Source organism: Nerophis lumbriciformis, linkage group LG29 (genome assembly GCF_033978685.3).
Source record: "Nerophis lumbriciformis linkage group LG29, RoL_Nlum_v2.1, whole genome shotgun sequence".
NCBI lineage: Eukaryota > Metazoa > Chordata > Actinopteri > Syngnathiformes > Syngnathidae > Nerophis > Nerophis lumbriciformis.
Window position 1 is genome coordinate 26,026,489 of NC_084576.2, and position 15,967 is coordinate 26,042,455.

Below are 15,967 nucleotides of genomic sequence, written 5' to 3' on the forward strand. Positions count from 1 at the left end.
TATATGGGCCCGACGCTCCAGCGCCATCCATTTTCAGGGCTAGTTGATTCGGCAGGTGGGTTGTTACACACTCCTTAGCGGGTTCCAACTTCCATGGCCACCGTCCTAGCTGCTGTCTATATCAACCAGGGTGAGCCCCACCTCTTTCGTGCGCGCACTGCGCGCGGAGTGACCCATGTTACGCGCCCCCGGCAACAGGGGTGGCGGGCAGGTAAGCTGCGCGGGCGGAGCGCGCGGAGTGACCCCTGTTACGAGCCCCCGGCCACGGGGGTGGCGGGCAGGTAAGCTGCTTACCTGCTGCGCGTGACGCCGGCCGCGGCGAAGGCGGACGAGGCGGGGTGTCGGTGCGGGGGGCGCGGTGGTGACCCTGGACGTGCGTCGGGCCCTTCTCGCGGATCGCCTCAGCTACGGCTCCCGGTGGGGCCCTCTCGGGGGAAGGGGCCTCGGTCCCGGACCCCGGCGAGGCGTCGGGGGCCTTCTCCGCTCCGTAAAAGTGTCCATCTCTTTTTTTTTTTTTTTTCTGTTGTGGCATATGCTGCAGGTGCCTGCTCGTTTTTCGTATGTGGGTAACAACATTTAACTATGTATATATATTTCCGAATTGGTTTAACTGCCACCCGCCTGAATCTATTTAAAATCTAATTTTTTTTAATTTCAACCGCCCGACCCGACCCGACCCGCGGATAAAATCTAATTTTTAAAAATTTCATCCGCCCGATCCGCGGACTCCGCGGTTGTGCCCGCAAACCGCGCATCTCTAATATATATATATATATATAAATAAATAAATAAATATATGTATGAAACACTTGACTTGGTGAATTCTATCTGTCAATATACTCCTCCCCTCTTAACCACGCCCTGCCCCACCCCCGACCACGCCCCCACCCCCCACCTCCCGAAATCGGAGGTCTCAAGGTTGGCAAGTATGCTTTGGTTGACGAGATGGAGGCGAAATGGCATGCAGTACCTAGCTCAGACCAGCTGTGTCGCTGTTGTTTCAGTCTCAAGTAGTTTGTGGGCTGAAGAAGAAAAAAAAGAAAAAGACTTTTCGGCAACAATAGAAAAATATCTGGGCTATTTTCCAACCAGCAGGGGTACCTATTACATAATGTGTGACGAAATACATCAATACTATCCATTTACCGTTCACCGCGCTCCGAAACAAACCAAACACGGCATACATTCGCGTCGTATTTGCAATGCTGCAAACCATGCATGTTGGTTTCAATCCGTATATGTGTTGAATATCCTTTTTTTTCCCCTTCCCACCCTTATTTTCGTGCAGCAGCAGGCAGTTTGCAGACTTTTAGCAGACAGAGACCACGCCTCTGCTTTGCTGCAGGCAGCTCCCCTCTCTCTACCCCTCTCTCTCTCTCTCCCTCCCTGCGTGCAGCCGAAACCATCCGCTCATTCCGTGCACCGTACACATATAAGGAGCACGGAGCCCGGGACTCTCTCCTCACATGCATTTGGAAGTAAAAGACGCCCCTCCGCGCACCTGTTCTCGCTCGTCCGTCGGAGCTCCTTCCTCTTCCTCCATGCGAGTGTGTGCGGACGTGCACCTCCTCTCTTCGTTCGATTAGACGCGGCGTGCTGGTTTTTTTTCCCTTTTTTTTTTGTTCCTCTTTTTTTTTTTTTTTAAACAAGAGTATGACTTCGTCTTACAACCTGGATTTCCTGCCCCTGACCGACAGTCGGCTAATGTCGTCGAGCGACACAATGTAAGTAACGTATTTCAATGCTCGCTTTTTTTATTTTGTTTGTTGTTGTTGTCCCAAGTTGTGGCTTTGGAGATGAAACCGTCGCTAGCTAGTGTTAGCATGCTAACCGACTAAAAAAAAATAACAAAAAAAAAAAATAACCCCGCAACGGTTCGTCCGTTAACGTCGAGTTTAGTGACCCCCCTCCGCCCGTATGTTACACTTAAAACATACCGGTATGTTTTATATGCTACACGCCAAAAAAATTGGCTTTTAAGTGTCTCGCAACGCACAAAATGGAGTGCGAGGGTTGCTAGCTTTTTAGCTACCGAGCACGCGATAACAGTCAAGCGACATGTGCTTCCGCTATAGGCAGCTTTGATTAAAACAAACATGTTTTTTCGTTATTTTAAATAACAAATTAATTAAATTCAAATATTCAACTTTGCCACCTATTTAGCTACACGCTAACAGCGACACCGCTCGTTTATACGAAGCAAACGGTCGGGTTTTTTACTGCAGTTCGCGCACTTGGCAACGTCGAATTAAGTTTCAATATTATTATTTTTTTTGTTTAGTGGTGTTTAAGCGATAATGTTGAGCAATGCCTGGTAGTTCCCGTTTTTTTCCCCCGGCTCGCTAGCCAACTTAGCTAGTTAGCTGTTCTCCCGTCGATAATGGTGGCTTACCTAACTATCTAACCCCATAGGCGCCGATCCCGCGGGTGCTTCGGGGGGCCCGAGCACCCACGGACAATGCCGAGCACCCACGTGGGATTGGTGGCAACTTTCAATCTTTAAAATTTTTTTTTTTTTGAGAAACTCAATCTTGTTGTAGGTAATTTTGTGGCAAATTTTGGTCCGTTTTTACAAAAATAATAAAGCCACAAATCATATGGGATATTAACTTCGCTTATTATATATACACACACACACACACACACACACACACACCAAGCACCCACTGGCAGAAATGTAGATCGGCGCCTGTGATTAACCCACACCGTTTATTGCGTTATTGAGTCACTAATGAAGATCTTGTGACCGACCATGTCAACAAGGCCGGGGAAAGACACACAAAGGTTTACTATGTGCTCTTAAGGCAGGGGTTGGCAACCCAAAGCGTTGAAAGAACCATATTGGACCAAAAAACTAATCTGTCTGGAGCCGTATATATGTCTTATGATGACGGCAACACATGACGTAAGTGTATATATTAGCTATAATAGCCTACTATCGAAATGACTTTAAAAATCTTATATAAGTGTTATAATGAATACTTGCCAACCTTGAGACCTCCGATTTCGGGAGGTGGGGGGTGGGGTGGGGGGCGTGGTTAAGATATATATATATATATATATATATATATAAGAAATACTTGTCTTTCAGTGAATTCTACATATATATATATATATATATATATATATATATATATATATATATATATATAAAAGAAATACTTGAATTTCAGTGTTCATTTATTTACACATATACACACACATAACACTCATCTACTCATTGTTGAGTTAAGGGTTGAATTGTCCATCCTCGTTCTATTTTCTGTCACTATTTCAGAACACACACATTATACAAATATACATTATAAAATCAATAAGAAAACGAGAGCTCTAATTTGGGAGTCTGAATTAGGATCAGAAGTTCCTATATAAACATTGCGCACTCATGTCGCCATTTTGTATTGATTACTGCAGCTGTGCACTGGATTCATTCACAAATACAAACTACAACTCACAAACACTTTAGAGTTAGGCTCCACCATCAGAATGTGTACTTAAACTTATAAAGATCACATGGATATTATTCAGTGAGTTGATTCACCAAAACTAACCTGTTATACAGGAGGAAAAAGCACACAGGATGTTTCAATTGTTCACAGACTGATCGCGCTCATCAGAATGACAAGACAGTCACTTCCGGTCTGCAGGTGATAGCATTCAATTGGGAAGAAACGCCCTACTGACCAATGTGAATGCTGATAAATGTGTAATGACAGCTCCAAAAACGAATTCAAACCACAAAATAAAATAAATAAATCAACACAAAAATGTGACACATTATGGGTGGGTCACATATGCATGTACAGTAGATGGCAGTATTGTCCTGTTTAAAAGTGTCATAACATTGCTGTTTACGGCAGACAAACTGCTTTACGGTAGACGCTGTTGTTGTGTGTTGCTACCGCGCTGGGAGGACGTTAATGAAACTGTCTAACAATGAAACCAAGAACTCGCCTTCGATCATTAGCTGTTTATATTGTGGGAAAGCGGACGTGTCAACAGGCTGTCAACACGTCACTCAGGTCCGCATGGAGCTGGAGGGGGCGTGGCCTCCAGCTCCGCCTGAATTTCGGGAGAAAATTTGTCCCGGGGGGTTTTCGGGAGAGGCGCTGAATTTCGGGAGTCTCCCGGAAAATCCGGGAGGGTTGGCAAGTATGCACATGATGTGTCTATATTAGCCTACTATCAAAATGACTGTGTCGCAGGCTGAAGCAAATCTTCGTTGACAGAAATATTGTAGTGTAATATTTATTCTACACATTTTTACAACATGAGAACCCATTAGTAAATCAGAGGCTACTCAGAAGGTGAGATAACTCCTGGAAATGACTGGCTTTTAATGATCAAAGGTATAGATGTGTGTGTGTCCAAGTTAAAGGAAACGACAGGCTGTCTTCTTTTAATAGATTTATTACAATCTTTGGCAAGCTAGGTAATGTTTGCAGTGGCATACAAACAACTGTCTGAAATATAGCGAATATTACATACAGATAATGTGTCATGAGACATGCAAAACTAAATGATATACAAAGAGGATAAAAGTAAAGAATATTAAATGAGCTCAAATATACCTACAAATGAGGCGTAATGATGCAATATGTACATACAGCTAGCCTGAATAGCATGTTAGCATTGATTAGCTTGCAGTCATGCTCTGACCAAATATGCCTGATTAGCGCTCCGACAAGTCAATAACATCAACAAAGCGCACTTTTGTGCATTCGTGCACAGCATAAAACTTTTGGTGGACAAAATGAGACAAAGATTTAACATGTAAGCAAACTGTTGCGTTTGTTTGTATTTTCCCCAAATTTTTTTCCCATTTTCAATCCTTTTTTAAAAAATGCTCCAGGGAGCCACTAGGGCGGCACTAAAGAGCCGCATGCGGCTCCAGAGTCGCGGGTTGCTGACCCCCGTCTTAAGGGGTGTTTCCCGCTTGTCACTTTTTGGTCCGGTTAAAACGAGCTGTAGTCCGAGAAAGTAGTCCACCGAACCAGAGCTTGCTCATGTAGTCCGGCAAAAAAAATGACTCTCTTGTATTTTTGTCATTGAGTGGACCACACAATGGCGTCGGTTCATCATTTGCCGGAAGCCACGCTTAAATGGTACAACGCATGTAATATTTATATTGTTACACACTAGGGTTGGGCGATATGGCCTTTTTTTAATATCTCTATTTTTAGGCCATATCGTGATACACGATATATATCTCGATGTTTTGCCTTAGTCTTGAATGAACACTTGATGCATATAATCACAGCAGTATGATGATTCTATGTGTCTACATTAAAACATTTCTGTTCATACTGCATTAATATATGCTACTTTTAAACTTTCACGCAGACAGGGAAATCACAACTAAGTCAATTGGCCAAAACTGTATTTATTAAACAGTTATTAAGCAGTGGCACAAACATTCATGTCATTTCAAAACAGAAAGTGCAAGATTGTCAGAGACATTTTAAAACAAGCTATTGGTGCACTTTTGTGCATGATGTCACTAAGGTGACAAATCAAAACAACACTAAATTAAAGTGCACTTTTTGTACAGAACGCCACTACAATAGTTTAAAACAAATAAAGTGCACTTTTGTGCATGATGTCACAAGATATTTCAATAACTGTCAAATAAAAATGAGCTGCATAATAGGAAATCAAATAGTGTACGTCCTTCGCTACGTGGAAGGTTCCGGCGGACGTTATTTCCTTATTTTTTTTCATACGGTGTTGATGTGGAAATGGTTGCCTCTGCATTTTGTTGGTGTGGCACAGAACGGAGATGTTGACGTGCGGAGTAAGCACTCTTCATTCTCTAGCAAGTGACTTTTCAAATGATGCTATAAATTAGCAGTAATGCTACTTTTTGTAGCAACGCTTTTGCTCCACACTTGACAAATGACGGTTGTCCGTTCGACATATTCCCACTTGAAGCCAAACCACCGCCAAACGATGGACCCCGTGGTGTTTTTCTTGGGAATTAATTTTTCCTTCATTTGTTACCAGATTCGCACCTTCTATTGTATTACCACTCGCACCACAGCTAACGTTACCCATGCTGCTACCTCTCTGCTCCGCGAGGGCGTATACATATGTGACGTATGTAAGAAGGTGCACTTGTTTATGTCTCTGTGAGAAGGAGAGACTAGAAAGAGTGGGGAAAGCCTGTAGTGTAATGCCTGCAGCTAAAAGCAACTGCGTGAGAACGTATACTCGAATATCACGATATAGTCATTTTCGTGATATATCGCCCAGCCCTATTACACACACACACACACACACACACACACACACACACACACACACTGGCCCCGTTTACACTGTCCACCAAAATATACAGTTCGGATATTTTTTGCCAGCCTAAACGCTCCCAAAGTGCTTCAAATCTGATCTTTGGGCTACATCAAGAGGTGGTCCGAATCTGATCTTTTTGAACGAGAATGTAGTCTAAAGCCCCGTTATCCAGGGTAAATCCCGCCTAAGCTTATCCGTGTCCACACACAACAATGCCACCGTTTAAGACTCCGTCCGTCCGCCGGCGCAACGCAACCTAGTACGCGTGCGCGGAAAATGCACACGTCATAGCCATCTCCAGTGTTGCTGTGTGTGCACGTTCTTAAATTGAACTTACCGTATTTTCCGCACTATAAGGCGCACCGGATTATTAGCCGCACCTTCTATGAATTACATATTTCATAATTTTGTCCACCAATAAGCCGCCCCGGACTAAAAGCCGCGCCTACGCTGCGCTAAAGTGAATGTCAAAAAAACGCTGCGCTAAAGTGAATGTCAAAAAAACAGTCAGATAGTTCAGTCAAACTTTAATAATATATTGAAAACCAGCGTTCTAACAACTCTGTCCCAAAATGTACGCAAATGTGCAATCACAAACATAGTAAAATTCAAAATGGTGTAGAGCAATATTAACATAATGTTGCTCGAACGTTAATGTCACAACACACAAAATAAACATAGCGCTCACCTTCTGAAGTTATTCTTCATTCGTAAATCCTTCGAATTCTTCGTCTTCGGTGTCCGAATTGAAAAGTTGCGCAAGCGTGGTATCCAAAATGGCCGGTTCCGTCTCGTAGAAGTCATCGGGAGTCAGTGTCGCTGTTGTTCTGTGAATCCTGCCTTCCGGAAAGCTCGGACCACAGTTGTGACCGAAATATCTGCCCAAGCATTTACGATCCACTGGCAAATGTTGTCGTATGTCGTCCGAGGCTGTCTGCCCGTCTTAGTGAAGGTGTGTTCGCCTTCGGAGCTGTGTGAAAAAAGCCACCCGGCCTCTTCGCGTAAACTTCCCTTAACCACTCGCTCATCTTTTCTTCATCCATCCATCCCTTCGAGTTAGCTTTTATGATGACGCCGGCTGGAAAGGTCTCTTTTGGCAAGGTCTTCCTTTTGAATATCACCATGAGTGGAAGTTAGCATGGCAAGCTAGAACCACAGTGAAGGATGACTTCATTCCCTGTGGTGCGAATATTCACCGTACGTGCTCCCGTTCCACAGTGCGGTTCACAGGAATATCAGTTGCTGTGAAATACGGTAGTAATCCGTGTGCGGATGGAGAGATTGCGTCTTTTTATGAACCGGATCGCTTATTAGGAGCCATTTTGTGGTCTTTACAGATGTAAACAGGAAATGAAACGTACGGTGATATCCGCGCGTTTTTTCTTCTTCTTCCGGGGGCGGGTGAAGCGCTTCCTGTTCTATGGGGGCGGGTGAAGCGCTTCCTGTTCTATGGGGGCGGGTGCTTTCCTTGGCGGTTGCTTGCGTAGAAGAAGAAGCGCTTCCTGTTCTACCGGGAAAAAAGATGGCGGCTGTTTACCGAAGTTGCGAGATCGAAACTTTATGAAAATTAATCGTAATAAAGCGCACCGGGTTATAAGGCGCACTGTTAGCTTTTGAGAAAAATTGTGGTTTTTAGGTGCGCCTTATAGTGCGGAAAATACGGTATCTGAACAATATCCAGTGTTGTGGTATTTCAATTAACTGGAATCCAGTGTGCTGTGGTGCCCTATTGTAGTGAATCACACCTGAGCCATCATAAATGTATCAAATCTTTATTAGACACATGTGATAAAGATCATTTTACATCAATCAAACCGGGGATCTAGATATCTGGTCAGGACACTCCTCACTCTTTTGCCTTCACCTTCATCGGCCAATCTTTTTTGGTGACTTTTAACTTAGACGTTGAGTCCGCGACATACATGGCGGGCAATAACTGATAGTCTGCTTTGCCAGTCCAAATGCATTCGCCATTTATCGTAGTTTTCCCTCGACAGCCAGGTAATACAAAGCACGCGCTACCTTTTTTATCACTTCCACGATAGCCCGCATTCTCGTTGACTCTCCTTCGACAAATGGACTGAGTTTTTCGCTAAGTAGAAGCACAGCTGACCTGGACATTCAAAAGTTCTCTTGCGGTCTGAGAAGTGTTGTATCCCAAATAGCTGCAATCGCTTTCTCTTAGGGTATTCATGTGTGATTCCCACAAGCGTCTGTACATGTAGAAGGAGAAACACGGGCATGTCTGGATGACTCGACTCCATATTTCCAGTGGTTAGCTCCGAGTTACGAAACCGCTTTATTATGAAGCTGGTTGTGGCGCGTTCTTTCTGGCGTCACTTCCTCTCTGAACTCAGCTTGTAAACGATCAATGAGTCCATACAAAGTCAAGAGCCTCAAGAAATACACGGCGCACTTACCCGTGTAAAAATTTGTCCGAGGAGGGGAACCTTAAAGGCTGGTTTGGTGTGGCTGAAACGGGGCTTAGGCTGAATTATTCGTTTAAGGGGTTATCCGGCTTAGTGCAGACATAGCCTAATGAAGATCTTGTGACCGACCATGTCAACAAGGCTGGGAAAGACACACAAAGCTTTACTATGTGCTCTTAAGGATGTTTCCCGCTTGTCACTTTTTGGTCCAGTTAAAACGAGCGTTCTAACAACTCTGTTCACTCCCAAAATGTACGCAAATGTGCAATCACAAACATAGTAAAATTCAAAATAGTGCAGAGCAATAGCAACATAATGTTGCTCGAACGTTAATGTCACAACACACAAAATAAACATAACGCTCACTTTCTGAAGTTATTCTTCATTCATAAATCCCTCGAATTATTCTCCTTCGTTGTCCGAATTGAAAAGTTGGGCGAATGTGGGATCCAAAATGTCGTCTGGCGCTGTCTCCCTGCCTCCCTGTCTTGGTGAACGTCATGTGTGTTCGCCTTCTGTCATCCACTGTTCCCACGCAGTTAGCAGTCTAGCTTCGAATGCCCTGTTGACACCAATATCTAGCGGCTGGAGGTCTTTTGTCAATCCACCCGGAATGACGGCGAGTATTGAATTAAGCGCGTAAGCGTGTCTCTTAATGTGATGTTATGAGCTAGCAAATATAACAACTACACTACCCAGCATGCAACGATAGTGACGAGCATGCGCGGTAGCCCTGAGAAGCGTTGTTGTATGCTGGGAGTTAGAATGTGGTTATGAGCACGCTGTGAGTAAACGTTGAGAACTCAGTTAACACGCCTCGTCTGCATTATTTATAATTAGACAGACAACACACTTAATAGGAGCCATTTTGGGGTCTTTACATAAACACACAAATGGAAATGAAACGTCACATATCCCAGCATGCACCGCGCGCTTCTTCTACGGGGAAAAAAGATGGCGGCTGTTTACCGAAGTTGCGAGACCGAAACTTTATGAAAATGAATCTTAATATTTATCCATATATAAAGCGCACCGGGTTATAAGGCGCACTGTCAGCTTTTGAGAAAATTTGTGGTTTTTAGGTGCGCCTTATAGTGCGGAAAATACGGTATATATATATATATATATTGGTGTTGTCCCGATACCAATATTTTGGTACAGATACCAACATTTTTTCCATACTTTTCTACATAAAAGGGGACTACAAAAAATTGCACTATTGGCTTTATTTTAACCAAAAATCATTAAACATGTTTGTTTTTGCAAGTTTGTCCTTGAATAAAATAGTGAACATACAAGTCAACTTGTCTTTTATTGGTAAGTAAGCAAACAAAGGCTCCTAGTTTAGTCTGCTGACATATGCAGTAACTTATTGTCATTTTCCATTCTATTATTTTGTCAAAATTATTAGTACAAGTGGTAGAAAATGAATTATTAATCTACTTGTACATTTACTGTTAATATCTGCTTACTTTCGCTTTTAACATTCAATCTACACTTATATTAAAATGTAATAATCATTTATTCTTCTGTTGTTTGGATGCTTTACATTAGTTTTGGGTGATACCACACATTTAGGTATCCATCAGATACCAAGTAGTTACAGGATCATACATTGGTCATAATTTAAGTTCTCATGTGTCAAGGGATGTATTTCCTGAGCATAATATACATTTTTTTTAAACGACAGATGTTGTGATGCCAAAAAATATCTTTGTAAACATAGTAGTATCGACTAGATACGCTCCTGTACTTGGTATCATTACAGTGGATGTCAGGTGTAGATCCACCAATGGCGTTTGTTTACATTTTGATGCTGGTGAGCTACGATGTGTAGGGAAGCAGATGAGGTTTAGCAAAACAAAGCCGGTAGTTGAGAAAAAATCTTTAAAAAAATAAGAGCCCAATAGCTTAAATACAGTCAGTTTAAACATACCCGACTTTTCGACAGTTCGGTGACGTCTGAAACGTTGTCTCCTTGCAGCAGAGTGAAGTCTTCTATAGGGATGTAACGATAAACAGTATAATGATAACCCCCGGTGCAACTCCCATGGTTAGCTGTTTTAAGTTAAAATGATCGTAACACCGTGATTGATAACGCATTGATAAACTCACGAACGGGTGAGATTACTCATTCACCGGAGAAGCATGCTAGCGTTATAGCTCAGTAGCTAACATAAAGGCTAACACGAATACGAGAGACATTAAGGTATTTTCCCATCAAACAATATACCCCAGTATAAATTGATATAAACACATTGTTGTCTGAACAACTAAACTGTTCAATTTTGGAGATTGAACCTACAAACTGTGGTATCTTAGATAAGAGGTTGATCTATGCTTGTGACGTCACATAAACCAGAAGAGATGCACCCAAATCCTGTTTATTTTATTTAAAAAAAAAACCTTTAAAACCTTTACAAATTAACAGGAATGGACAATTAATATATAAACACTCAAATTTGATCCAGCTAGCTAGGGATGTTTTTTTCTGGTTCATTTCAATAAGCACTCCATTTATGTTGAAATAGCATGGCTTCAAGTTTTACATTTTGCAGCTTCAAGTCTCGGCTCATTGTCCCTTCATGCTGGCTTCTAGAAGTAGTGGTTCATTGTCTGTATATTCAGCTTCCAAAAAATAAGTTTGTGAATGATTTGTCCAAAAATAGTCATCTTCGTTGTCAGTTACCAATGCCATGATTACAAGATACACACCCCTTTTGTACCCGGAAGTAGGAACACACATTTGTTGCCGGAAGTCGGAAGTGACCTGCTATAGAAACGGAAATCAGTGCATTAAAGAAATCAGTCAAAAAATTAAAATAAGGTAAATATTGTATATATTACAAATTGTTGTGAACGTGTCTGTTACTACATTATACAGTATACTTGCAGTGTGTATATAAAACGTTAAATGGAGGATTTTGAAGTTGTTTTAGAGGCTTTGAAGGCTACAATGGTGACTCCCATTTAGCCACATCTTCTAAGCATTTATCATCTTTAAAATCCTAAAAAAACGACTGTGTTCTCGTCTCTCACAATGATTGTGAATGATAGGTACAATTCCCCAAAAAAGTGGAGTTCCCCTTTTTAAGAAGCCAGAACAATATAACTTTTTTGACAATTGAAAGTAATTTGTCTGTCAATTGTAATTTTTTTTTTTAGATAAAACCTGGTTCAGAGATTCCAGGATATTCAACAATACTGTGGTAATTTTGGTTACAATAACTGTGATATAAAATGTTCATATTGTTACATCCTTATGCAATTGTTTTCCTTTTTGTTAGATCTCCAATGCTAAGAAACACAATCCTACAATTTTACGTGAGCCAGAATAGGTCCTGTTTTTTACGTCGCATGCCTGGTCCATTTGATATGCGGCTTTATGCATATGGTTAGCTGAGCATAATCTTGTGTTTTCCTTAAAATTATGTCCCCCCCAACTTCATGGTTGAAAACAAGGCCATTTAACTACCTGCCAAAAAGCTAGTCAAAGATCCTCTCTGTGTAACAGGAGTGATCTGCTGGTGGGATTTACAATGTATTTGGCAGGAGATGTACTTGGGATTGATTTATCTATTCGATTGTTGACAGGAGTGAGTTACTGTCGGGGCTTGAGTCTGATTCCCATGGCAGCCATAAGGGAGCTTCAGTGTGTCGCTAAGTCAAACATCAGCGATCTTCTTTCTTTTGGGGCAGGGAGAAAGTAGCACAAAGGTGCGGGGTCAGTCTTTTGGAATAAATGTCAAGAAAAACACAATGTTAAGAAGTAGTTTGTTGATCGGTTTACGCATGATTCAACCACTTAAAACAACATTTTGGTTGAATTCTGAAATGTACTAGTAGGGTTGTACGGTATTAGCAATACTAATGAATCATATTCGGTACTATACGACCACCAAAAAGGCACCGGTCCCCCGTCGTCGTCAAGTCGTCATTGCTGGTTTACGAGCAAAGGACCGTGTTCGCCAGCGCACACACACAGAGTACTTACAAGCAGACAATGTGTGTAGACAGAAAAGGGAGAATGGACGCATTTTGGCTTAAAAACTAACAATAAAGGTGAAGTTTTAACACTGAAACGCTCACCGGAAGAGGTGCTTTAAGACATAGCTAGCTAGCGGCGAACGTCCATTTGCAGTCGGCAGCGTTTTTAGCTACTTCTAAATCACTAATCCTGACCAAAGTAAGTTTCGTACAAGTATCATCCCTGGAGGACGAGGAATTGCTAAACATGCTTCACTAAACACTGTAGCTCACCGGCGTCAAAATGTCAACAAACGCCATTGGTGGATCTACACCTGACATCCACTGTAATGATACCAAGTCCAGGAACGTATCTAGTCAATACTACTATGATTACGTCTATTTTATTGGAATCACAACATCTTTCGTTTAAAATTTTTTTACATTATGTCTATAAACTCAGGAACTATGTCCCTGGACACATGAGGACTTTGAATATGACCAACGTATGATCCTGTAACTACATGGTATCGGATTGATACCCAAATGTGTGGTATCATCCAAAACTAATGTAAAGTATCAAACAGAAGAATAAATGATTATTACATTTTAACAGAAGTGTAGATAGAACATGTTAAAAGGGGAAAGTAAGGAGATATTAACAGTAAATGAACAAGTAGATTAATAATTACTTTTCTACCACTTGTCCTTAAAGGGGAACATTATCACCAGACCTATGTAAGCGTCAATCTATACCTTGATGTTGCAGAAAAAAGACCTTTTTTTTTTAACCGATTTCCAAACTCTAAATGGGTGAATTTTGGCGAATTAAACCCCTTTCTAATATTCGCTCTCGGGCGTCACATTGGGAAGCAATCCGCCATTTTCTCAAACACCGAGTCAAATCAGCTCTGTTATTTTCCGTTTTTTCGACTGTTTTCCGTACCTTGGAGACATCATGCCTCGTGGGTGTGTTGTCGGAGGGTGTAACAACACGAACAGGGACGGATTCAAGTTGCACCAGTGGCCCAAAGATGCGAAAGTGGCAAGAAATTGGACGTTTGTTCCGCACACTTTACCGACGAAAGCTATGCTACGACAGAGATGGCAAGAATGTGTGGATATCCTGCGACACTCAAAGCAGATGCATTTCCAACGATAAAGTCAAAGAAATCTGCCGCCAGACCCCCATTGAATCTGCCGGAGTGTGTGAGCAATTCACGGACAAAGGACCTCGGTAGCACGGCAAGCAATGGCGGCAGTTTGTTCCCGCAGACGAGCGAGCTAAACCCCCTGGATGTCTTGGCTCACATCGACCCTAGCTTCCCTGGCCTGCTGACATCAACTCCAAAACTGGACAGATCAGCTTTCAGGAAAAGAGCGCGGATGAGGGTATATCTACTGAATATATTAATTGATGAAAATTGGGCTGTCTGCACTCTCAAAGTGCATGTTGTTGCCAAATGTATTTTGTATGCTGTAAACCTAGTTCATAGTTGTTAGTTTCCTTTAATGCCAAACAAACACATACCAATCGTTGGTTAGAAGGCGATCGCCGAATTCGTCCTCGCTTTCTCCCGTGTCGCTGGCTGTCGTGTCGTTTTCGTCGGTTTCGCTTGCATACGGTTCAAACCGATATGGCTCAATAGCTTCAGTTTCTTCTTCAATTTCGTTTTCGCTACCTGCCTCCACACTACAACCATCCGTTTCAATACATTCGTAATCTGTTGAATCGCTTAAGCCGCTGAAATCCAAGTCTGAATCCGAGCTAATGTCGCTATAGCTTGCTGTTCTTTCCGCTTGTTTGTGTTGGCTTCACTATGTGACGTCACAGGAAAATGGACGGGTGTTTATAACGATGGTTAAAATCAGGCACTTTGAAGCTTTTTTTAGGGATTTTGCGTGATGAGTAAAATTTTGAAAAAAACTTCGAAAAATATAATAAGCCACTGGGAACTGATTTTTAATGGTTTTAACCCTTCTGAAATTGTGATAATGTTCCCCTTTAATAATGTTGACAAAATAGAATGGAAAATTACACAATAGGTTACTGCATATGTCAGCAGCTAAATTAGGAGCCTTTGTTTGTTTACTTACTACTAAAAGTAGGAAGTATGTTCACTATTTTAAGGACTAAATTGCAGTAAGAAACATATGTTTAATGTACCGTAAGATTTTTTGTTAAAATGAAGCCAAAAAAGCAAATTTTTGTGGTACCCTTTATTTAGAGAAGTATCAAAGTATTGATATAATTTTGGTAAAATATTGGTATCGGGACAACGCTAGTTTAGAAGTAGTTTGTTGATCGGTTTATGCATGACAATAATGGATTCAACCACTTAAAACAACATTTTGGGGCAATTCTGAAATATACTACCATAGAGGCCTTCAGTGTACTCTTTGTCACACTCTTTCACACAGAGATCCAGCAGAATAGCCGTAAAAGTAGATCAGGCACAATCTAATGAAGGGGTTTCACGCTGCGATAAGGCGTGCCACAATCCAAAAATGAGTGTCGACATCTGGAGAAAACGTATCTTACAACGACAAATGCTAGTCCCAACACAACATGTCGGGAGAAATGAGTCTTGGGTGGTTAACGTTGCACTGCATTGTGAAATACACTTAGACACAGGCACTGTTACCATATTGTCCTATCATCAAGCAGCGTCAGGGGATGGGGAAAAACAGCGTAAACCCGGCTGTGTGAAAGAGGCGCTAGGCTGCTTTTTTGTAGGACTAAAGCTTATACAAGCACAGGGTTGTTAAAATCATAATCTAACCCCACCCTCCATGTCGGCGTTGTGGGATGGTGCAAATGTTGTGGCAGGATTCACAAACAATAGAAAATGTGGCGGAACGTTACATAACATCAGAAGCGCACACTGTGCACTTAAGTTAAAAAGTGAGCTGTCGTCGTGTCTAACTCATGTCCCCATTTTTTTTATTTATGATCCAGCTACCCAGTAAGTGTTTTTATGAAGTTTCAGTCCACATTATGTGAAAATGGCGCTCTTCTTCTCTGCGATTTGATGCCTTTATGTAGCAGAGTGTGTGCAGTCAGAGGCAGTGTGCGTACTATATTTAGTGTCTGCTGTTCATTCGCTGTCCTAGATGTCCTCATTGCAGCACTCCGACATTCTCCCACAACGCAAATAGGAGAATTGGGCCGATTTTAGACGGGCTGTAAAGTGAAGGTGTAATTGCCCTCCTTTTTTTCTGCTCCATTTGAGATGCACACATTGATAGTTAACCACCGGCTTTACTTTAGCATCATCATC

The 15,967-nt window shown here is 41.9% G+C and overlaps 1 protein-coding gene across 3 annotated transcripts in view; it reads left to right on the forward strand.

Annotated features, from left to right (window-relative positions):
* Window positions 1-1,087: 1,087 nt before the first annotated feature.
* Window positions 1,088-15,967, forward strand: part of LOC133572012 (CUGBP Elav-like family member 2) — a 79,376-nt gene continuing 64,496 nt past the window's right edge. For 2 of the 3 annotated variants that reach the window (XM_061924618.2, XM_061924620.2), the window contains exon 1: window positions 1,088-1,724. In XM_061924618.2, coding sequence (XP_061780602.1) covers window positions 1,654-1,724 — 71 coding nt within the window. In that variant the 5' untranslated portion in view covers window positions 1,088-1,653. The remainder of the gene's footprint in view (window positions 1,725-15,967) is intronic. The other variant, XM_061924619.2, reaches the window with a different exon arrangement.